At 45.1% G+C, this 24,995-nt stretch overlaps 1 protein-coding gene across 3 annotated transcripts in view; it reads right to left on the bottom strand.

The window, feature by feature from the left end:
* The window catches only part of Atp8a2 (ATPase phospholipid transporting 8A2), a 480,046-nt gene that overhangs the window by 2,393 nt on the left and 452,658 nt on the right, over window positions 1–24,995 (bottom strand). For all 3 annotated transcript variants that reach the window (XM_076930916.1, XM_034499073.2, XM_076930917.1), the window contains exon 36: window positions 4,311–4,402. In XM_076930916.1, the coding sequence (XP_076787031.1) occupies window positions 4,311–4,402 (92 nt within the window). The remainder of the gene's footprint in view (window positions 1–4,310; window positions 4,403–24,995) is intronic.

The raw sequence follows: 24,995 nt of genomic DNA, 5'->3' as shown, positions 1-24,995 counted from the left end.
AGAAATGACTGATCCTGGAACCCTGCTAAAGGTAGAAGGAGAGACTGACTCTACAAAGTTGTCCTTTGGGTACGCCTGGTACACCTTTCCCCCAAAAGTGGGGTGGGTCCTTGAATAGAGGCAGAAGCCAGCCTGGAAGGGAAGTTCCACAAGCCACACCCTGCTCATAGGCCCTGGGGACAGGGGCTCCCTCATGGTGCTATCCACATAGATAAGCAGGTGGCCTTGCTCCACACATCCTGCTTCTGCAAGGTATGGAGCAAAGGCTGTATCTCACCTCCATTTCCAAAGATCTTCTAGAAATGGGCCATGGCCTGCTGGAGCTCTCTGGGAACAGGAAGAGCTGCTCCTCTTTTGCCTCCTCCATTCAGGTCCCTGCCCTGACCACACCCAAGGTGTGCTTTGTGACACATTCTTATTGCAGTCTAAGAGGATGGCCTTTCCTTGGAACGGTTCAAAGCAAAATCTAGTAAAGAAAACTAGCATGCCTTTTGCTACCAAGGCTGCTTAGCGCCGTCAAAGTTGACCATGTTCATTCTCTAGTCTTCTAACAAGGAAAGTTTTGTGTGTCCTTGAGGGTCATCAGTCCCAGCAGCTGCCCCTGGGTGGGATAAAACTGCTGGAATGATGCCTCTGGCTTGCACTGTGGCTGTGGCTCCTGCAACCCATGAGCAGAGACACTTCAATATGAAGGAGGTCATTGTGATCAAGGGCAGGCCTCCCAGAAAGATTCTAGAAATATTTTTGAGGCAAGAGAGGAGCGGACCAGTGGGTTCTCTCTGAGAAGATGACATTGTCAGTTGGCTGGGCATCTATCTTGGATGGTGACCAGATGGATGGAGTACTAGGGGCACTAAAGGGAACTTCTTGTCCTTGCTTGGCCATTACTGGGCCTTGTACCTTTGGATTCATGAAGCTCTTTCGGTTTGGGCTTGCTTCTATGTAAGATAAAATGGCCTGGGGCAAGGCCAACCTCTAATGCCCCAGCTCTTCCTGCGGGCTGCAGGGTGCATGGTGGCTGATCATACTAAGGCTGCAGCCATGTCCTGGCCTGATTCATGCTAGTTCATTCTGCATGGATGGGGAGGCCTCATAAACATAAACGCCATAAAGGAGCCTGCCTAAACTGTCAGTCCAATTTGAAAAATTGCTAATCCTTTTAGACCTTGTGTGTGTGTAGGAAGTTATGGATAAAAGTTATAAATGAATGTGAACACATTAAAAACAAACGTTATTAGGGCTATCAAAACACAAGTAAATGAGTAATAAGAGCTAGTTACAGGTCTCCTTTTGGACATCTAACTAACTAACTTCAGAAGTGTCTTCATCTCATGGCTACATGAGGTACTGTGTGCTGGCAAGGGGATTCTTCAGTAACTCTGGGTGAAGGTTTTGTAGTTTTCTCTTCGGAGAGGTAGGCAAACACTCTCATCCTGACCTGATTTCAGGTGAGCAGAGCATGACTGAATGCCCCTCTTGGGGCAGAAGGATGGCAAGTTCAAAGCCAGATGGGGCAACAGTTGAGAACGTGTCTCAGGATGGAAAGTAAAAAGATGGTCGGGAGTCTAGGTGAGCAGCAGAGAACTTGTCTGCCATAAGTCCTGCTTCACCCTCGAGTACAAACTTACAGGAAGGAGGGAGGAGGACACTCTGAGAGATTTATTCTAGGAAGGGGTAAGGGTTTCCCTGGCAGAAAATTTCTCCTCTTAGAAACGAAGCCTGGTAGGAGTTAGCTGTCAGTGAAAAGATGAATGACAGTGGTGGGGGTGGGGGTGTCACTCATGGACTTCACTAGGTAGCTCCCAAGCCTGACCAGGAAGCAGATTTCTTTCTAGGTTATTTTGGGGGAACATCCTTATGGGGAATCAGGGAAGCTCCAGCCCTCTGCACTTTCCACTTCCCGTCATCTTCAGGAAGTCCTGATGGGGAACTAGGGACCAGAAGGAAGCATTCCCTGACCCTCTTGTGAGCCTTCCTGGCTCCTGCTTCTAGACTGAGTGGTGTGTGGTTTATTTCTTAGTTGCTTTGTCTTGTTGGGGTGGGGCATTGGGTGAAGCTGATAAAGTTAAGTCATTCCCCCCACCCACAATTTCAGAATAAAACTCTTACATTCTATTCCTTTGATCCTGAGATCTGACTGTAGCTTGATCAAAGGAGAGTTTTGGAGAGGATGCGAACCATTGTGCTGATAAGGAAATTTAGACTGTGCAGTAAACACCAATCTCAGTCATTACTACTGCACACTGGCACATCATAAGAACTGTATTAGTCTATTTTGTGTTAGTATAAAGAAACATTCAAAGGTGAGAGCCTTATAAAGTAGGAAGATTTATTTCAAGTCACAGATTTGGAACCAAAGATTGAGGGACCATATCTAGTGGACTTGCTGGCAGGATCCCAATGTAGCACAAGGCATCACATGACAAGAGTCAGGGATGTGTATGTGGCTTCTGATCTCTCTCTCTCTCTCTCTCTCTCTCTCTCTCTCTCTCTCTCTCTCTCTCTCTCTGTCTTAGGTTGTCTCTGTCTCTCTGCCTGCCTCTCTCTTTTCTCTCCTTAGATGGTCATGGGATTCAGTTTTAAGGGCTCTGTCGTGATGACAGAGTGCAATTAAAATCATTGCTAAAGGTTCTGACTTATTAATTTTCTGTCCCTTATACAAACCATGGTGACAACTGAGCACTGAAGATTAGAGTCTCTCAGGTTCCCAGTGAGGTTGAGGTCGGTGACAGCAAGACAGTTGGACAGAGACATTCAAGTTACAGAGCCCTTCTTAGACCCAGAGTTCTGAGCACTTGAAAGTCTAGTTGTGAATGGTAGGGACATTCTAAGTTGTTTAATAGGCTCTAGTAGAACTCATTGAGGGTTTAATTTTTAAATATTTTATTTATTGTTATTTTATGTGTATGACTGTGCCTGACGAGGCCAGAAGATATCAGATCCCTGGGATTGGAGTCACAGATGGTCGTGAGCCACTATGTGGGTGCTAAGTAACGAAGCTGGGTCCTCTGCAAGAGTACCTGGTACGCTTAACTGCTGAGCCATCTTGCCAGCCCTCCATCAAATGTTTCTGTAACTGTGGCATGACTTTAGAGGTGGTCTTATTTCTTGTATTTTTTCAGTAGACCCTTTTGCCTTTTAAGTGTTGACAGAAAATAAATGTCAAGACAGTTATAGTTGTCCCCTGGATGGATGCAAACATATGTAATTGGTTTGGTACTAAAGAGTGAACCTAGGTCTTGTGCATGCTAAGGAAGAGGTCTGACACCAGGCCCTGTCTCCAGTCCTCATCGCACTGTTGTTTTGAGACAGGCTCTCACTGAGTTGCCCAGGCTGGCCTTGAACTCACTTTGTAGCTCACGCAGCTTTGGACTTGTGATCCTCCTGCCTCAGTCTCCTTGCCTGGCTGCACATATTCTTCCTGTGATTATTCTCAGATATTCATTCAAGAAGGTCTACAGTGTGAATGCAACCATCCTAAAGGCTTTATACACTTCATGTGATAGTGTATAAAGATGTCATGTAAATGCATTTTCTTTTTCCAGAGGAAAAATGTAGAAACTCGGGTTACTCAGCTAACTGAATAATAATCACAATACCTAGGATTTACTGAACTCTTTAGGTCCAACACTCTTCTAGGCCAATATACATATTATCTTTAATATATTAATTATATTTAATATATTATATAATATTTAATATATATAAATAAAATCTTATTTTGCCTTCTCAACAACCCCAGCTGGGTTCTCACAGTGTTCTCACTTTACAGATGTGAACACAGGACAGGGACTCAGCAGTGTGAACCCAGAGGGGTCCCCTGCAGGGTGAGTCCAGAGGGGTCCCCTGCAGGGTGAGTCCAGAGGAGACCCTTGCAGACTGCTTTCTTTGGATGATCCTATCAATTCTCATAGCTTGACCTCTACCTAGGTCAGAGACCATGCCTATGAGCTAGATCCCTTGGCGGGGACCTAAAAGCCATAGCACTACAAGCTGTTGCATACAGATGCTCTCTGTTTGGGCTTCTAATTCTGTGCCCTCCTGAATGTGCGACACGCCTCCTAGGGGCTTCAGGAAATATGGAAAAGGAGTGGGGTGCTGACAGCTCCACCGAGAACCTCTCTGTGGACAGGCAAAGAGCTCAGCTGAAGTGCCCAGTGGATGGACCATCAGTACCTGTTCTCGGTGAGCACCCACCTTCAACATTCAGAAAGTAAAACTTCTCATTTCCAGGTATGGCAGCCATCTCTGGCCTGGCTGTCCTATTCACCCCCGTAGCCTGCCACTCACTGCTACCCACTGTCACTTACGGCTGACACACTGCTGGATGGAGCCTGTTCGGAAGAGGGTTGGAGGTGTCTTCCTGCTGAGCCTCTTGATCAGACGGTCTCGTTCATTCATCCTGCAAGAGAGCAAAGAGGGTCAGGACTCAGGTCACCCCAACACCTCTCTGAGGGATCCAGATAGCTTCAGACTAAGAGAAGTGGCAAAGTAGCCTCCTGTGTCTAGAAGGTTTGTTTGTTCCTCCCAAAGGCACCAGGCAATACACACACCCTTTTCCTACCAGGCAGATTTAACTCAATTTCCCTCCTTTGCCTCTCTCTGCATGTTGAAGCCCAAACCTAGAATAGGATTACACTTGGAGACTGGACCTGTACAGAGGGTACAATGACATACAGATGGCCCCTGATCCTTATAAAGAAAGGTGATCAGGACTCAGACACACACAGAGGTAAGTCCATGTGAGTTCCCAGACGAAGGCAAGGAGATAATGAAGCCAGCAACCCTGTGCACATTTCTGGCTTAGATTTGCATCTCCATAACAGAGAGGCACCAGCCCTCACTGTGGGCAGTTGCCCTTGGTTGAGGCAGCTGGAGCCCCAGCAGGCAAGTCCACCCCCCCCACTATTGTTTGCAGAATAACCGATGCTGATAACAGCCCCTTCTTGTACACAAAGTACCAATAACAAAGACTAGAACTGACTTCATTAAAATTAAAATCTTTAAACTGGGCACAGTGGTGCACACTACTCAGACTGAGACCCAAGTATCTCTTTTACCTTGGTAATCTGAGACCAGTGTGGGCAAAACAGCCAGCATAGCAAGATCCAATCTAAACCAAACAAAACAAAAATCCGAAACCAAATGAGGCTAGGGAGATTGCTCAGTGGTCAGGAGCATCCCTTGCTCTTGCAGAGGACCAGAGTTCAGTTCATTCATTCAAGTCCTTTGTTTATGATGCAGCTGCATTGTTTATCTTTCTGCTGTTCATTCATAGGGGTTTCTTATGTGTTCTAGATGTTAGGTAGGTCACATGGTGGTTCATATGCATCTATAACTACAGTTCCAAGGGATCTGATGCCCTTGTCTGTCCTTGGGTACCATGCATACATGTGTCACATATACAGGTCAAATACTCACGCATGAAAATTTAAAAATCTAAAATAAAAAGCAAAAAACAAACACCTTAAAATACATCAAAGGACATTACAAAAGCACAAGAGGCAACTACAAAATGGGAGAAACATTTGCTAATCAATTATGTTTGATAAGGACCTGGTACCCAGAATACATAAGAAATCCCTTATCAAGAACAGCTAAGACATAAACAAGACAACTAAAACATGAACAAAGGACTTGGGTACATGTTTGTACAACGAAGAAGCACACTGGTCAGCATGTACATGCCAAGATTTCCAACATATTCATGACTAATCAAAACCACGGTGAGACAGTATTTCACACCCACGAGGATGGCTATGAAAACAGCAAACAATATAAACTTTTAGAAAGGAACAAGGGTTGGAGAAGGTGTGGAGAACCTGGAACTTTTTTCTACCACTGATGAGACAACAAGATGGTGAAACCACCGCCCCCAAGAAAGTCAGCTGAATCAACAATATCACCTAGATGCTATGCTACCAGATAGAGGAATTCAGCCATGATTCACGATACACACAGACATCCTTTAAAAACTTACCCAGTCCCAAAGGCCAGGCATGAGTATATAAAATTTCCAGGGTAGGTAAATGTGTGGAGATAGAAACCTACAATCTTTGAGTGCAGAGCAGGAGGTGCAGGAGCAGAGGGAAGGGTAAATGTTTAAAGCATGATGGTTCCCTCTAGGAAGACATGTTCTGAGACACTGGCAAGGGTTCCTAATATTGTGAATGCAAACGGCACTGAACTGTAGGCTTTAAAATGACAAATTCTAAGCTATATACATTTCATCACAACTGAAAACAGTAAAATTCAATTTTAAAAAGGAAGAAACAGGTCTTGACTCAAGACCAATTCCTTCTCATCCTCCAAACTGCTGGCATGTTTGCAGTTCATTTCTTCAGCATTGCGGGGGTGTTGAAGTAAAGTGTTGTTTTTGATTAGACTCCCCCTACACTGTGTGCTGGCACAAACAGGTATGCTATCCGGGATCTATTGGTATGGAAGGTGTTAGGTAAACATGAACTCAGCCTAGCTATGAGCTACGTGCAGTCTTGGTGCCACCCCAATAATGACTTTGAAACTGAAGCTTCAACAAGTCCTCACAAACGGGCCCTTTTTAGAAGCTGACATAACTTGAAGGAGGTGTTATGTTTCTCCTGTCCTGGAAAATAAGCAGTAGGAGGAAGGAGGGGCACACTGGGAAGGGTTGTACTGGGGAAAAACAAGCTCTCATATCCACATTATTGCTAGGAAGTGCTTTTCCTCCCCAAAACAACCACTAGTTCACTAGTTCACCTAGTCACGGGAGTACAATGCAGCCAGGGACTACTGGCCTGTCTTTGCCTCCCTGTAGCAGATCCCACAGCTGCTGCTAAGATTCGAAGAAGATGCCAAAACAAAATCCCAAACAGATTAGTAGTTTTAGAAGCTCATCTTTATATTAGCTGCTGGGCATCCTTGAAAGCATAGATGTGCAGGGCTTGCCTAACAGGCTCAAGGCCCTGGGTTCACCCCCAGCACCCCAAAAAACAAGAAGCAACAATAAGAACAAAATAGAGAGGACTGTGATAGGCCCTTCCCTTTAGGCAGAGCCAGACACCTACCAACTTGGAAGGCACTGGAAGTCTCATGTGCCTCATGTGACAGCTGTTCTTGGTTGTCAACTTGACAGCATCTGGAATTAACTAAAACTCAAAAGAGGGGGCAGAGCACACCTGTGAGGGGTTTTTGCTTAATTTGAAGTGGGAAGATCCATTTCTAATCTGGATCTTTGAGGTAGGAAGACATATCTTTAATTTGGATTTTTTTTTTTTATTATTTTGAGGTGAGAAGACACACCTTTAATCCAGGTCTTTAATTCGGATCTACTCTGGACAATGTCATCTGCTAGAGACCTATACAAGGACATGGACAAAGAAAGCCTCTGCCCTTTGCCTGCTTGGTACTGCCCAGCTAACAAGTCCATTCCTTCACTGGCATTAGAGCCTACTTCTTGGGGATTCTGCTGTATGCTGAAGACCAGCTGAGACATCCAGCCTTGTGAACTGAACAAAATCTGGATTCTCAGACCTTCCATTCATAGGCAGCCACTGTTGGATTAGCTGGACCACAGCCAGTAAGTCATTCTCATAAATTCTCTAAGTTCTGTTACTCCAGAGAACCCTAACTAATATACCTCAGAAGCAAATGGAAGGCTTCACATATAAAACCTACTTTGTTGTGTTTCCACAGAACCCATTCTTCTAGCACAGAGCTGATATACCTATTGTTCAGAATGCAGCTTTAGTGCTTATTGCTCTAAAAGTCTTCTAGAATCTTCTCTGGGTTGTTTCTTCCATTTCACCCTGTTGAATTTAATGCAAGCTCTACTAGGGTACTCATGGTCTTAGACTGTGATATTTATATGCACAGTAAGGTTAGCTAGAGACTGTGTTTTTGAGTTTCTTTCAGGGCCTGAACCAGGCTGGGCACAGAGGACATGGTTATGAGTATGAAGTTTCATGGACTGTGCTGTGACAGCTTGTTCTCTTCTGGTGTGTACCTATGACATAATCATGCTTCTTCATGTGTGTTCTAGGATAGTACGAAGTACATAGCAGGTTTGCCAAGGGCCCAAATAAATGCCTCTGTGTTATTCTTTAAAAACCACAGAATATCTATAGTATCCTAGGGAAGAGAGCTCATTCCAAATGTAGAGAATGTAAGCAAAGTCTGAATTTGCAGAGAAGAAACACTGTTTCTTTAAAATTCAGGCTATAAGGTGCTGCGGGAAGCAGTGTAGCTGAGGTTGTGACAACGTAAATGGACAATCTAAATTCCATTCCAAAAATGAGAAAGCAGTATTTCCTATCCTCCATGGATTCAACTCCCTTTTGACTATCAGAATGGGGCTGGAAGGCAGAGACTGGCAATGGCATAGTGCATACTTTCCTTAATCCTAACCAAGCTGTGGGGACTGGAGGATGCTTCTGAGTGTTGGGAGAAGTCTTATTGTCGTACAAAGTAGTTTGAAGGAGTTTCTTGCTAAAAGGAGAATTTGTCTAAGAAGTACAATACCAAGTGGGTAAACCAAGTAAAGGGGAAAATAACAGGTTCTCAGCCTTAGAATATGGAGGATCTACCAGTCTACATGGCCAACAGTCAGGGCAGAGGTAAAAGCTGGCGGGCTGTGGGCAGAATGCTGAGGGAGGCATCAACAAAGAGCAGGCCGGAGTGCTGCCGGTGTGTGACAGTGTCATTGTGCTCTGTTGTGCCTGACAGTTGGGATGGTAACTTGAACAAACCAGTAAGGTCAGGAGGAAAGTTAAAAAAGGAACATAAGCTAATAGCAAGTGGTCGCCCTGTCCTTTGACATGCAACAGCAGCCCAGGGAGAAATGGACAAATGGCTGCTTCTCAAGGTCACTATTTTATATTTATCAGAACCTGTTAGCTCAGAATAATACGGAAGATAATGTCAAATCTTTGCTTGGAGGGACTTCTGCTTCTAGGAAGGGGGATGCCCTCCGTTACTCCTTGCTGAGTGCAGCTGATGATGCTGGACACCTGAAAACGTGATGTTGAGGAGGAAGATCCTTGTGGAAACCCAGAATGAGAACCCAAGTTTCCACTGACCTCACACCTCGGACTTGGAGCCGAAGAGCTCACAATCCCAAATGCTCACAAGGACAGATAAAGAGCTCAGCGTCTACTCTCCAGCCACTGGGGCTCCACAGCATGATAACCTTCCAACTCAAGCTGCTTTATCCCAGCCAGCCACCCTAGAGAAATGTGTGATTCTCTTCTGCCTGTACCAGCCAAGACCAAGAGGAAGTCTGGGCTTGCACCCTGAAGAAACTGTCAAGAGGCGGTCTAGCAGCACCCTTTGCAAACAGAGAGCCTGTAGTCCTCCATGACAGCCAATGGTGCACTGGTCCTTTCCTGGAAGCATCGGTGGAGAACAGTGGGATGCCCACAAGGAGCCGGGTGTCTACCTCCAGCCAGGACAGCCTGAGGCTTTCCTCTCCGTGCTCACTGGGAGTCAGGGGAGCTCAAATGGAGAACCAGAAGCCAGGCATCAACAGAGGTCATTATTTCTATCCCCTGACAAATATAGGCTGTGTAGAATGCACAGTCTCTAGTGTCCGGATTTTATCACCAGGATGACAGGGGCAGTGGACTTTAAAGTGCTAATGACAAAAATGCCTCAATAAGCAACTATAAGCAAACTTCATCCAACAGAAAATTTTGGCCCAAAGATAAAAAGAATTTTAGAACAGAGACCCATAATAACTGAGATAAAAGCTTTAGTGGATGGGCTAGCAGAAAAATGCTAGGGGAGCAGAAATAGTCAATGGACTGGATGATGATGGAATAGTCGAAATAATAGAGATAAAAAGAGATCAAAAGGGCTGAAGGAGTCTCAGGGCCGGATGGCCGAAGAAAAAATCAAGCATCAGTAGACAAAATCTTAAAAATTAAATATTCGGGGCTGTGGCTCAGCAGTTAAAAGTTAAAAGCACCGATACTTTTGCAGTGGACCAGTTCAGTGACCAGCACCTGTATCATGGCTCACAACCGTTCCAGGGAACCTGACACCCTTTTCTGTCTTCTGCTTGTACCAGACACACACTTAGACATGCATGATTCAGATAAAACGCTAATAGATATAAAATGAATAAATCTTAAAAATAAGCATGTAGCTACCATAGACCCCCACTACTGCACTTCTGGACATGTATCTCATAGAAAAGAAAATAGTGCTCACAAAAGCTTTGTGAAAGAATATTTACTCTTTCACAGGCCCAAACTGAGAACTGACATGTCCTTTCATGAGTAAATGGTTAAACCAGGTCTCAATGTCATGGAATACTACTCAGCAGTAAAGGGAAAAAGTAGTGATGTAAACTGGAAGAATCTTTAGAAAAGTATGTATGTGTGTGTATGTATGTGTGTGTATGTATGTGTGTATGTATGTGTATGTATGTGTATATGTATATGTGTATGTGTGTGTGTATGTGTGTATGTATGTGTGTATGTATGTGTGTGTATACATGTGTGTATGTATGTGTGTGTATGTGTGTATATGTATGTGTGTGTATGTATGTGTGTGTACGTGTGTGTATGTATGTGTGTATATGTATGTGTTTATATGTATATGTGTGTGTATGTATGTGTGTGTATGTATGTGTGTGTATGTATGTGTGTATGTATGTGTGTGTATGTGTGTGTGTGTATGTGTGTGTGTATGTGTGTATGTATGTGTGTGTATGTATGTGTGTGTATGTATGTGTATATATGTGTGTGTATGTATGTGTGTATGTGTGTATGTGTGTGTGTATGTATGTATGTGTGTGTATGTGTGTGTGGGGTGCCACTACATAAAAGGAAAGCACTATGTGATTCTATTTATGTGCTTACTACTCTTAAAGTGACACCTTTGTCAAACTAGAGAACAGTTCACTGGCTGCTTGGGTCAGTGGGGTAGCAGCTGTTGTGATGGAAATGTTCTGATGGTTACCACATCAATGGCAACTTCCTGGATGTGATACTGTACTAAGACTTTGGATAGATGATGTGATCATTGGGGGGGGGGGGAATAGGAAAAGGGGCCTGTGATCCCGAATTATTCCTTGATTGAATGGGAATCTCCAATACTCTCCAAAGGAAAGTAAAAATCCCTGTTTACTTTTTACTAATCTCCTGTTTCATTCACGTCTCTCTGTCCCCATGTCTTTCTAAGCATTGCAAACAAATGTTATCTTGCCAATCTTCACTGGTGTGTGGGAATCCCTCCTCCACCTCCAGCAGGCTCACCGGAGGGAGAGATTTGGCCTCTCTAGCTGAGCTGGCAAAGGAGAATTTCAGTGACAGCCCCAGCACATGTGGAAACCATTATCTCATTCCATGACCCTAAATGAGGTAGGAAGGCTTCTCTCAAACCAGGCTGAGCTCTGCAGTACAGTGGTTGAGCCTAGAGCAGGTTAGGCTGGAGTTGTAGGACTGCTAGGAATAGATAAATTAGGAGGCCCCAGGGGAATGGGGCTATAGCAGGCTGTAGGGCAAGTTAAGGAAGACTAGGAGGAATGAATCTAGGTGGTGTGCATTTGCCAATGGGGGCAAAAGGCAAAGCAAAGCACACACCCCTCCCCCGTGAACCAGGAAGCTAGGCATGAAGACTCAGTTGCAGAAGCTGAGGGTTCTATTACAATCGTGCAGCCACAAACAGCACCATGTACACTGCTTATTTCAAAGCCACATAGTCAAAGACATCTACTTCCTCTCAAGCTCATTCCAACTCTTCCCCTCCCTCATTCTGCTCCAGCCACACAACTTTTATCCCCCCACCCAGGCCTCTATATTTACTTTTGCGCTCACTCTGTGTTCATCCCACTGAGGAGACTCCCTCCCAGCCTCCTGACCAGCTCCCCCCTCCAGAGCAGCTTCCATGTCATCTCCCACTCTCGGTTTTGTTTTCTGGATCTCACTTTTCACCATGAAGATGGCGTTAACTCTTGGATTCTCTGTTGGGAACCAAGTTCTACATGGTAAGAATTCTGTCTTTTGGTTTTCTCTCCAGCACCAGAAAGAGTTCCTGGCGCAATGAGGATGCTCAGAGTTGTCTGTTGGGCTGACAGAGGTGGCCCAGTGCTAGAAGCTTCACCAAGCATCAGCAAAACCCAGGTCTCCATTCCCAGTTCAGTTAGATAAGGAAAGAGAACATTTGGTAGGAGGGTTGAGGAGATGAATGGATAGAGTTAGTGCAGGGTGGACCAATACACCAAGCAATGATGATGGAAAACACAAGGGTACTGGGCCCTACGTCTACGTTGGGAAATTACATCTTTCAATCACTGTTGCCTAGAGAACAAAGACAGAGCTGGTCCAGTGATGTCCCAAGATGGAGGGGGCCCCTTTATATAAGATGCAATTTCCAGGACTGGGATGACCAGCTCCACATCTTTTAACTGTCCCTTCTCAGACTCACATGTACCGCTGGGATTCAATTTCCTTCGAGTGGGAATGTTACCTGGGTCCAGAGTTCAGTCTTTCCAAGCATGAGCAGAGCACATCCCTTGTCAGGGATAAAGGAGGGAAGGAAGGAACTGGGGATGGTGGTAGTTGTGGAGAGCATGTTTAAAAAGGAAAGATGACCTTTGTGGTGTGTGACTGTCATTGCTAAGGGGCAGGGTGGGGGAGAACACTGGGTGCTAGAAGGAAGTGGAGGAGGGGAGAGACTCAGTGGTGGATACCTGCCCTGTACAGTTCATCTCTAATATTCAGATGACAGCCAAGGCTGCAGATCAGCCTCTGGGCTAGGGCCTGATGGTTTGGGATGTGAATCTTCAGAGTACAGAGGACAGCTTCATGGTGCCAACATCAGAATTTAAGTGAGGGCAACCAGGTACCACTAATGAGATATAATGGTAAGTTGTAAGACTTACTATTTTTGTCTCTGCCCTCCCCTCCCCTGCCTCTGTCTTTTAGCTGGGTCTTCAGCCCTAATTTTTATATAATTGTATGGTTTGCACACATTCACTGGACACAAGAAATGAGCCCATTATGGCATTTCCACCGTGTCTATCACACCTTTTGATTATATTCACTTCTCATTGCTCTCTTCTCCCCCTCCTCCCCTCTTGCAGTGCCCCTCCCCCCAATAATTCCACTTCTTCATGTCTTCCTGTTTTGAAGCCTAATTCTACATATAAGAGAAACGATGGTCTTTCTGTCTCTGGGTCTGGCTTACCTTGCTCTACTGATCATTAACCACTCTCCTGCACATGACACATGCTTGCTCTGTAGGCTGTATATACCATAACTTCTTTATCATTCATCTATTGATGGACTTAATCAGCTCTAGTTTGTAATCAATTAAATTCTTTTACGAACTCGTCCTTACATGATAAACGGATTTGCCTGTTGGGGTTTGGGGTTTGAATCAGGTTTGAAACTGTTATCTGTTTTGACTGTTACACTATTTTAAAACAGCAAACTCCAGAGGTCACTAAATCTGCAAATTAATTACAGTAAAAACAACTGTGTCCACGACTCTGAAGTTTCCCTTGCGCCCCATCAACGCTCATCTGTGTGGTAAACATCCGCTTTATCTATTCAAATTAGCGTTAAGACAAACAGCATAATTCAAAGCTGGCTTCGAGGACCCGCTGCCTCAACTGCTGAAGTAATTAAAGAAAGATGAGCCTTGCCACTAATTAACCTCCTAAACACTAATTAAAGATAATGAGGGCTCAAGGTGCTTGGCACAGCCTGACCTGCTGGCAAAGTCCGCACAGACTCACAGAGGGAAAGGACAAAGTGGTTGCAGGTGCGCACTCTGAGTGTCTCCCTGGGAAAATGGCTGCCCACTTGGGGGAACTTCATCATTTTCTGTAAGAGTGTTACAGATGGGACATTCTGCCAGTCGAGTATTGGTCACAGCACTTTGTATAACAGGGGAACATTCAGTTCAGCTCCACACACAGAGTGACTCAGAGGACTGCAGAGAGTGTTTAAATTCCTTTTATGTCTTGGGCTGCCTGGAGTCCTTCCTAGAAGAGATGGATCATGGGTAGATAAGGTGTCATGAAAGTGAATGAACTCCAGGTCAGGTGCGCTTTTTTTTTTTTTTTTTTTTTTTTTTTTTATATAGCCAATACACGGGAACATAGGCTTGGTGTCCACCTTCTGCTTCCTCTCAGCTGAGGAAGCTGAGATACCCCCTTCACAGCTAAAGTTGGAGCCAAGGAAGAACCAAAAGTACATGGTCTGCAGCTGAGCTTCTTACAGCCCAGTGACTGTGCCCTAAACAAGAGGACCTAGTCTCTGCACAGTGGTCACCTAAGCACCGCTGAGCAGTCAGGTAAACAGCACAGGGCTGCCGCCATCTTCACTTTGCAAGAACACCACCAACCACCAGCACCAGAGGAGGTGCTGTCTCTATGTAATTGTGCCAGAGCAAACTACTTATTTAATCGACATAGGGACTCAGGACTAAACCAGGGCCACCACAGGTCACAACAGGCTAAAGCCACCATTGTCCATTCTGCTTGTGTGAACATGCAACTGTGAGGATTGCAAATGCTGATTAGCTTCATGGTGACAATATTTTCATAGCACAAACAACACATCATGACACAAGAACACTTGGAACACACAAACTGAGACACACAATTTTGATTTCTCCCTCATACCTCAGTAATCCTAGAAAGAAAAAGAAAAGAATTACAGACCTCAGAGATGTAGTGAATCCAGATAAACCTAATCAAAATGGGTTCTGGGAGAGATGGGACTTAGCTTTGTAGGTTTCCAGAGGTCTGGAGAAGGCATGCTAATATCCCCTGAAGCCATCTCACCCTGACCCTGAGGGACACCCCAAGGGATACTCCACCCTATCTTTCCTATAAGGAGGTGTTTGGAAACTCAAGCCTAAATCACTTCAAAGGTGTTTGCACAACAGAACGGCCCACCTCTCGATGGTCTCATGGAGGATAACAGTGAACAAGGGTACACACAGTACTAGGCATGGTGGCTCTTGTCTGCAAGACCAGCATTTGGGAGGCAGTATTCCTGAGTCCAAAGCCATTCTCAGCTATATAGTAATTTTGTGGCCAGACTGGGATATATGGAATACTGACTCAAAAAACAATAACAACACCTCCACTCCCAAAACTAGTCCACACCAGTCAGGACAACCTCCTTGTGATGATGCTGGGTGCCAGGAAACAGGCTTTGTAGCCTGTTTGGCTCTTGTGGGCCAAGTAGGAAGGTATGAAGAGACTGGTAGGCTTCTCATGCTATCTGACTTGGGGATTCTTCAAGCTCCACATACTCAGAGGGTCAGTTGGCCTGGGATCTCTGATATATACAACTAAGAGTATGTACCTCTGACCCAGGAATTATTGCTCCAAACTACTTCTGGATCACTGGCTTGGGACAGAGACTCTGAGGAGCCTGGAGGGCAGGGGGCAGTGTGAAGGCACAGGACCACATCCAAGAGGATGGAATTTGACTCTTATTGCCTTCTGACCTTGAAAGATACTTAGTGATTATTACTTCTGCAGGGCTGTTTCTGGATATTGGTTAATCTTCATGGTCAGCTTGGCTGGATTTAGAATCACCTAGGAGACACGCCTCTGTGCGTGTCTGTGTGGGCATTTCCTGAGAGGTATAACTGAGGAGGGAAGATCCATCCTGCATGTCGGCAGCACTGTGCCATGGGTGGGGGTCCTAGGCTGAATACAAAGGAGAAAGCCATCTGATCACCAGCATTTCTCTCTGCCTCCTGGTTGTGGATGCATGGAACTTGCTGCCTCATGTTCCTGCTTCTGTGCCTTCCCAGTTATGGTGGACTGTATCCTCAAACCGTGAGCCAAAATAAAGCTCCATTCGTTGCTTTAGTTGGGTATTATTTTTTATAGCATCAAGAAAAGTGATGCAGATGTGACCCATAACAACTAGCTTTAAATGGTCATGTTCTCCATTCTCATTCTGAGCACACATTACTTGTACTAAATGAGCAGCTACTTATGTGGCCTTGAATGACAAGCCATATTTCTCACTGTAGCTGTGCTTTGGCCTTTAGTGTGGTCAGACAGGAGACAGCACTCTCTAGTCATTATTTGGCAGTTATGTGACCAAGGGTATAGACAGTAAATTACCTCTTTCTTCTCTTCCCCAAAGGGCATGAGGTCACTTCAAGAAGACTTTTCTATAACCAAAACTGTCCCGAAGAGGGGGAAACTCAGATGAACTGTGCTTGTCTTAATATGTTCTGCTTGGGAGAAGAATCTTGGTGGCATGTGACTTTGGTTCTGTGTGGCCACACTGCAACGTTGAAGGCCAGATTGAGTATTCTCTACTAAAGATTTCTACCTGTAGACATGCCTTATATGCGAAGCTCCCATGACTTAGAGAGTAACGCTCTAACTTTATCCTGTGGAATGAATGGGCCAGCCTTTCTTACTTATCCAGGTTTTCTCTTATTATCTTTCTGGACTCAAAATGTAGAGTCCAGACATGTCCTCATACCGACCTGGGTACATCTACCAAGTCATTCTCTGTAGCTGGAATGTATCTTATACCTCATTACTTGCTGAGAAATTATCATCCACTCTGGGCTGTCCTAGAATTCTCTCCATCACTATGTGTCTTAGTCAGGGTTGCTATTGAAATTATGAAACACCATGATTAAAGCAACTAGGGGAAGAAAAGGTATTTGTCTCACATTTTCATAGCACTGTTTATCATCAAAGAAAGTCAGGACAGGGACTCAAGCAGGGCAGGGTCCTAGAGGCAGCAGCTGATGCAGAAGCCATAGAGGAGTGATACTTATGGCTTTCTCAGCTTGCTTTCTTATAGAACCCAGGACCACCGGCCTAGGGATGGCACCACCCATAATGGGCTGGGCCCTCCCCCACTTTTCACTCAGTAAGAAAATGCCCTACAGGCTTGCCTACAGCCTGATCTTATGGAGGCGTTTTCTCAGTTGTGGATCTCTCGTCTGATGACTCTAGCTTGGGTCAGGTTGATATAAAACTAGCCAGCACAGCACGAAAACACTACTGGATTTCTATTCTTGGCTTAGTCATCTGTCACCATTACCTTCCTTCTTTACTGCCAGGTTTGACGTCTGACAAACTGTCAGGGTTCGACCCATGGACTTGCTTGTGTTAGCTCCACACAGAGGAGAACAGAGTCTGAGGTGTAGCTCAGTCATACACAGAGCTTGATAGCATTTTTGCTGGTTTCCATCCTCAGCATCAAAATGAAACAAACCCCAAACCAAGCAAAATAGTAAAACAACAACACTGGTGTTTTAAATGAGTGGCAAGAATAGAAAGTTCACACAGGTTCTTTGATCCCAGTTGACTCCTGAAGATTAGGAGAAAACCTGAACAGATGTTGGCCTTTGAGAAGGCCTTCTTCAATCACATGTGGTGCTCACAGGGACATCTCAGAAAGCATAATGCTAGAAACCCAGCAGGTATTTGGGAGCAAAACTTTTGTAAGAACTACTGTGTGAACGGGTGATGGTTTATGAAGAAAAAAGTAATTAAGGGAAAGATTATGGTCTGTCTAGCCACTCTCGAACACATACATAAAGGTTCGCAAGATCAAACTGCAAGCACCACCATAAACTCTGCTGTCACTGTTTCCTACTGAAACTAACATTTAGAGTACAAAAGAGATCAAACCAGACAAGCAGGAGGTGCATCTGGGAGCCAGAGTCTGCAGCTACTGCTGTCTTGGGCTGGTGTGCATCCAGCAGAGGTATAAGAGAACAAGGGTCAGAGAGCAGGGAACCTGTGCACTCTGCACACTGTTGCTATGTTCAAGAAGCAAATACACAGGACAAAGCAATGACAGGGACAATGGTGCACACTTGATGAAATGTGGTCACATCCTTTGACAATTCATGAAAAGGGGAAGAAACAGAAGAAAATCAGAATGGAGTAAGAACTAGGGACCTAGAGTTCAGACAGGAGGATGTCCTGCCAGCCTTGTAGAAGAGCCTGGTGCATTCCCTTTTAACATGTTAACGTCTGCAGACATTCTGTTCAACAGGGAACAGATAGAAGTCAAACGTCTGAGGGGATGTCTTCATTTTCAAATGCCAAGGAAGCCAAAGTAGACACTCCACACATCCACACAAGGGCAGAAGTGCAAGCCCAGAGGGCTACACTGCAGCTGCATAGCTTCTGGTCACAAGAGCAGAGGACAAAGTGGCAGAAATGAGCAGCTGTAGCATTTCGCTGGGTTATGAGTTGAAAGCATATTGAGACTTTATTGTGACATAGTCTTTGTGTGTCAAAAGTTCCAGAGCATACCTGTAGCTGTCAGCACATAATCTTGTCAAGTAGTGTGGTAGCACACACGTGTCTAACCAGGCCCAGGTTGCCCCTGGCTTCTGAGTCTCCTCTGCACAGTGTGAAATGGACTGTCCACAAATTGGGTACAAGCCAAAGGGCTTTGTCTCCAGCTTGTGACAACTTAGACCATTCTCTAGCCTTGAAAAGATCTGTGAGGATGGAGAAAAGATAATAACTCATCAAAGGAGGCCCATGGTGGCTACACAGAGGTGTTTCAACCGAGGCCTAGGCCCAGTTCTTTTTAAAGGCAAATGCTTTCTGAATAGGTGACGGAAAATGGGGTATGAAAGGCCTGAATGACAGATCAATGCTTTAAGAAAACAAGACAGCTGCCATTCTAGCAATGTCTTGGTATCTAACATGCCTTCCACTTGGAAACCCTTTGACTGTCTGATGAATGAGCAATAAATAAATAAATAAATAGGAGGTAGAAAGGCCCGAGGCTGCCGTGAGAGGCTGCCATTTCCAGGAAATTCAATGGGTGCATGTAAAAGTCTTGCTTGGACTACACCCTTTAATCTAAATGTCAACATTTAACACTAATCAATTTATGCTCTGAACTCCATGTGTAATTAACATAAAGATAGTCAGGTATGCTTTACTCTCTCTAAAACAAATATTCTTCTGAAGTATTTCAAATCGTTTGAGGAATGCATGCATCTGGATTTGGTGACTGAGTTGAAATATGAAGCTAATAGATGCTTTTAGGGTGACATCAGTGTTAGCTGGTCTTTCAACACTAGTTTTTAAATTATAACTTTTTATATCTAAAAATACTTAAGCAAAATGAGAACACATGTTTTGTGTAACCCACATCAAGTTGGAACATGTTGAAACCCACAGGTGCTTTCAGGTTAATATGCTCCTATAAGGGCACCAGGCCAGAGGGCCTTATTCTTGGTCTTACGAACAGGGCACAGATGAGAAGGCTTTAATCACAAGCTACCTTTCTTTCAAAAAAAAAAAAAATTCTTACAAAAAGTAGACTTGGTAATTAATCTATTCATTTTCCCCTCAGACAGGGTCTCGCCATATAGTCCAGGCTGGCTTCCAGCTTGAGATCCTCTTGCCTCTACCTCTCAGTGCTGAGTTTGCAGGCTTTTGCCACCACGCCCAGGGAAATGAGTTAGTTCTGTTCAGAGTATACACAATGGCCAGCAGTCCTGTCTGCACACGCTCACCATAAAACAGGGACACCACCACTGCTATGTCTGAGTTCTGGTACTGACTCGTGCGTTCTGTTAAGAGATGTAAGTTAGACACGGAGAAGTACACAAATGAGTTTATCCTCAGTTGCAAAGTGAGCTATGAAAACACAAAACTGGATAGGAATTGGAATATATCAGGACTTTCCAGTCACCATAGGATTGATTGCCAGGACCCAAAATGCTACTGCAGAGTACGGGGAGCTGAAGGACACTTGGAAGGCCAGAGAGCAGAACGTCACCATCTCCTTCCTGTGCTGGCTGAAGCAAGCAAATTCTCTGCCACACCTTGCCTGAGATTAGGCCATAAGACCCCTCCTTCTGAGGTCTCGTCCCATGTTGGGGCCTAGGATGCTGCACAGAGAAGCCTTGCAGAGGTCTCCCAGGTTGATTAGATTCCCACCCAGTTTCTGTTTAAACATGTTGCTATGTCACCCATTCTTCATTGACCCTAAGCATGGAGTGTCCCTTTGTCCTAGTCCTTTGCCTCCTCATTTCTGAAGGGTCTCATGTCACACACAACTTTGCTAAACAGAGTTGATTTGCTGTTCTGTCATCAGCCTGTGTTCTGTTATAGAGGTGTCAGTTTGTACCTTATGATGAAGAAAACACAGGACCCGCCCTTCATCCTGTACTTCCTCTCCTGCTCAGTTGAGTTCTGCAGCTGTCTCCTCTACTCAGTACACCCCTCTGCTCACTTGACTCCCAGCAGCATCCTCATCTCTTGCTTCTCACCGAGTTCTTACTCCAGGGCATCAGGAACCTGCCACTGTCTCTCTTTGGCCACTCTTGCTTGGCACTTCCTCAGTCTTCATTGTCTATTACAATGACCGAACAGTGACTGGCCTCATTGTATTAGGGCAACCTACTGGCTGCATCTACAATTAAGCCAATGTGTTTACTCATTAGCAACTCCCAATTACCACCACCTGAGGTATCCTGAATCCTAATTGCAGAAGGACTAGAACAAATGTTGAATAAGCATATTATCAGTGCTGTACCAGAAGGGGAAGACTTAACTCAGGCTCAGTGTGGAGCTGATGACCAAAGCTCTACGATAAGCAGACACTGGGTCAAGAGCTACATAATAGGATGGCCGTGATAGTTGTTTTTGGAGCCAAGAACAGTTTTGTTTTGTTTTCCCAGGGGGAAGTTTGAGATGGCATTTTCAAATTTTCTACCTCTATTAATTAAGTATTTCTCTGAAATTCCTATAAATTGGCTGCTGAACGCATTGAATTCTATAGTCTATCTCCCAGTGGCAACTCTGACATTCTCTTAAGTTTTTGTTGAACCAGGCCAGTGATGTCACATTCACCATACTCATCGATTACTAAGTCAGGCCTGGCTTTCCTAGTGCCACATGCAAACAGAACTCTCACATCTGGGTCAGAGGCCACACCTGCAAAGTGCAGGCATGCTTTGTGGTGCAGTGTAGGGTGAAGCAACTGTCCGGCACTTCCCTGGACAGCCCCTTTTCCTCCCACAGTCCAATGCACCAAAGAGCCCAGAAATTCTCTTACACATTGTACAGATAATTCTAAACTCTAGGATGCCTTGACTACTCTCTCAGGGAGACAAACCCTGGAAATGTAGACTGTTTGCTCAGTTTCAGGAGGGCTGCAGATGGTCACCTGCCTGGAGAGCTTACACAATTGGAGCTGGGAAGAGAAGGGTCAACTAGAAAAGCAAACAATCCCCCAGGACTTAACAGAGCTTGGCAGAGACCTTAGAGTCTCTGAGGAACCAGTTCCCACCTGGAATGTGCAATGCCACACTGTTCACAGTACATGCCCACCACCAAAAGCATCAGAATTCTCCTATGGCTGCTCAAATGGCTGAGGTAGAACCAATTTATAGAAGGGGAGGATTCTTGTATCCCTTCAGTACCAGTGAGGGGAGTCAGGTCTCCTGTCAGTACTTTCCAGGGGGTTCGGTAAGCCTGAGCACTGACTGAGGTTGGTACTGACAGTCAGTGTTTCGTAAAAATGATTCTTGAAAGATAGAGAATCAAAACTCGTGAATCAAAAATAAATATACCAGAATCTTCTTGAAGCTCTGACCTGAGGCTGGGCTTCAGTGAGCTTCCAGCTGACCCTCAGTCCCACCTCACCAGCACAGCAGCCCTCCTCTCTGCTCTGGCCATGCATTCCCTACAGTCTCTCTGTGGCAGGGAACAGCTGAACTTCAGATGAGTTACCTCCTCAGCTAGCACATCGTCTTGCCGGAGAACAAGAAGGCCTGGGCTTGCCTCAGTAATCACTATCAACCAGTGTTTAAAATTGTTTAAAATTATTAAACATTAGCCCATCAAAGTAAAGGCTGTGGGGATTTAACACCCGTAAAGTTACAGAGAATTGATTATTTTCAGTTGACAAGGGCAGCCCAGGGGTTCCCTAAATGCTAATGATGTGTTTTACTTCCCTGAGTGTTTACTCTCCTCCTCTTTCCTTCCGGTGCCCGGGATGCAGGTCTCAGCAATCCCCCAGTGGGTAATCCAGTCAGGCCTTCTGCAATTTCCTGGACCATTTACTCCTTTTGTTTCACTAATGCCTTTCCTCACCTGTGTTTGTCAGCCCCACTAGAGACTGGGTAGCTATGGCCTGCCTGCCAGAGCTGTTCCCTTCTGCCCTTGTTTTTCTAAGAACACTCCCTTTTGTGTAGGCCTTACTGGTGGTTTTCCCTTCTTCCAAAATGAAACGCATTTATTAATTTCTTTCACAGACTGGAGCCCATGAAGGCGGTTCTGTCTGGAAGTCATCTGTATCAAGACAGTTGATAGGTCCATTAACTCTTTCCATTCCACTCTGAATTCTTCACTCCAGCCTGCCTTGGGGAGTTGGGGGTGGTTTCTATGCTTGCTTCTTGACACTAGCCCCCTGCAAGTAGGAAGCAGCAACACACAGCCTTCATTCCATCACTTCAAGTTCTCACACAGCCTGGGCAGGCTTGCCTGCTTTGACCCTTTCCATCAGATGTTTGAGACAGGTAGGCATCCCAGTCTGGCTCCTGGGGCTCCCACAGCCTTCTGAGCACTGCAGTGAGAATGAGATTATAAATGGTGGCACTGGGGAGATGCGTTACCCTGGCCATGTGCTAAGAACCTGGTCTAAGATGGTCCATGTTTTCCTCTCTCTTCAGGGGACAATACTGGGGCAGAGGGGATACCTCCCCTTTGAGGTTTGGGTCTCTTGTTTCCATCAGTCGCCTGTGGCCACAGTGCTATCATAAATAAGACGGGACTGTAATGTGTAAGTCCATGGCATTAAAAATAACTTCTGAAGCTGGGCAGAGACTTGAGCAGGTTAATGTGGTCCTTGCCTCCATCCCAGTATAAACCAGCTGGCCCTGAAAAGAACAAGGAGGGCCAAGGTCATCTGGAAAGTCTATTTACAGAGCAAGTATGTCATTGGCACTGAGGAACAATCGCCAACAATTAGATGTGAACAGAGACTATGGCATTGCACTATTCATGTTTAACAACAGCACAGTGCACACTGTAAGAGATGTTATAACGCAGGCTACGATATTTGGAGATAACCCTGGAGTATGTAAGGACAAACAGTACTGATGTCTATAATCTGCTTTGCATGCTTCAGCAACCTCAAATCTAGGGCCAAACAGGGCTAAACACAGCAACTCTGGCAAAATTCTGGTACTTGTTGGATCTGTGATTTGGGTCCATGGGGGCCCTCTGTGATAGATGCTCTGCTTTTGCGTGTTTTAATATTTGAGTACTTCCCTTTTCTTTTTAAAAACAGGGTCTTTCTAAGTTCCCTAAGTGGATGGCCACCACCTCCTGAGTTCAAGCCCTCTTCTCTCCACTTAGTCTCTGAAATGCAGAGATTACAGGTGCATCCCAGCACCCATTTGATGACAACTACCACCTCAACCACAGCAGAATGCCTTAATTTAAGGGAAGCCAGAGCTGCCATGATCACAATAAAGACTGAACCTATGTGTGATGTCCATGAGAAGCCACTTCTTCCTGAGGCTTTGTGTGGGACAAATGGCAGGGGCTGGTGGGGACACTGTATTTCAGGAGAGCAGCAGGAGAGCCTGGAGTGTTAGGGACAGCTTCTTCTGTGTAAGAGGAAATCCTGGAGGCTGTGGCCCAAAGGCAGACTGTCACTGGATACAACCTTCTCACAAAATTTAGTCTGTGGACTGGGGGTGCTGCTGGGTGGCATATCACCTGACTAGCATGTGTGAAGCTCTGGGTTTATTAGTGCCACATAAAACAAAACCTTATTCTAGATGCCTCCACTATCTTAAAATGCCTAGGGTTCCGCTAAATTTCTACACTGGCCCAATAGGAAACAGAGTTCCTGCTGTGTCCATATCCTTTTAGAGGAAAACCCCACAGCCTTTGAAAATAGCCAGTTAGGGATGGCAGTAGAGATGGGTTATCTTCTAAGGCAGAGGATGAAATGAGAGTGTGCACTCTCTGAATGTCTACATATGCTGTGAATTTACTGTGGATTTTCCCATTTCATCCTCAAAACAGATTCATGACTGGCAAAGAGGAAGTTCAGAGAAGTTAGTAACCCAGCCAAGGTTGCACAGCTAAGTGACTGGCAGGGCCTGGAGCCCCATTCCGTCCTGTCTGTCTCACAATTGGTCTCCTCCATCTACTTCATGACACAGTCGTGGAAAAAATGCAGCTGGAAGGCAAATAAATCTCAACCAGGTGTTGGAAGCAGACACTTGCCACCTGGCGTGGAGAGGTTTGCTGAAATGATGCCATAATTTCCTACCCCTTTGGCCAATAAAAAACTAATAGTCATTTTAGGAGAAAATGTTGATGGGGTAGGGAGGAAATAAAGAGAAGATGGAGGTACATGATGCCAACAGCCATAACTCTGAGAAAATACACTCCCCCCACACCCCCTGAGTTGATGTAAAGCCAATCCTGGAAAAACCGACATTGATGCTGGTGTCTCACAGGAAAGACTCAATTCCACTGCCACAAGGCAGTCATACCAAGACCAAACACTTGAACCATTATTATGATTTTATTTACTTATTTATTTGAGGTGTTAGCGTTGGAGCTCAGAGACGCTGATGATAGTCAAGAACCCTGCCCCTGAGCCACACCCCAGCCCTTAAATACTCATTTAAAGATGCAGGAATTTCTGTTTAAAGGTCACAATGTAGCAGGTGTTTGAGTTGAAGTTTGGGATGATTTGGTTGTATTGGGGATTTTTTAAAAATATATGTACACACACACACACACACACTCATTGGTTTTAAAAGCAGCACTGGGAGAGAGCATGCTGCCTGACGTTGGTGACGGTGGAAGTCCTGGGAAGGCTGCAGATGCTGGCCCCTTTTCTTTAGCAGAGAGCACTGTGCTAAGACTCCCTTGGTTGTGGGCAGTATTTGTACAGCACTTCCTATCACCCTCCACTAGTGAGGCTTGTCAGACAGACATCCAGACTGTCTTTGGGGCTGAAAGGGAGAACACAGGCTTTGCAACACCCACCTGGGATCAGATT

Source organism: Arvicanthis niloticus, chromosome 3, assembly GCF_011762505.2.
Source record: "Arvicanthis niloticus isolate mArvNil1 chromosome 3, mArvNil1.pat.X, whole genome shotgun sequence".
Classification (NCBI taxonomy): Eukaryota; Metazoa; Chordata; class Mammalia; order Rodentia; family Muridae; genus Arvicanthis; species Arvicanthis niloticus.
The sequence above is the reverse complement of the archived record's forward strand: the minus strand, read 5'-3'. Positions and strand labels throughout refer to the sequence as shown.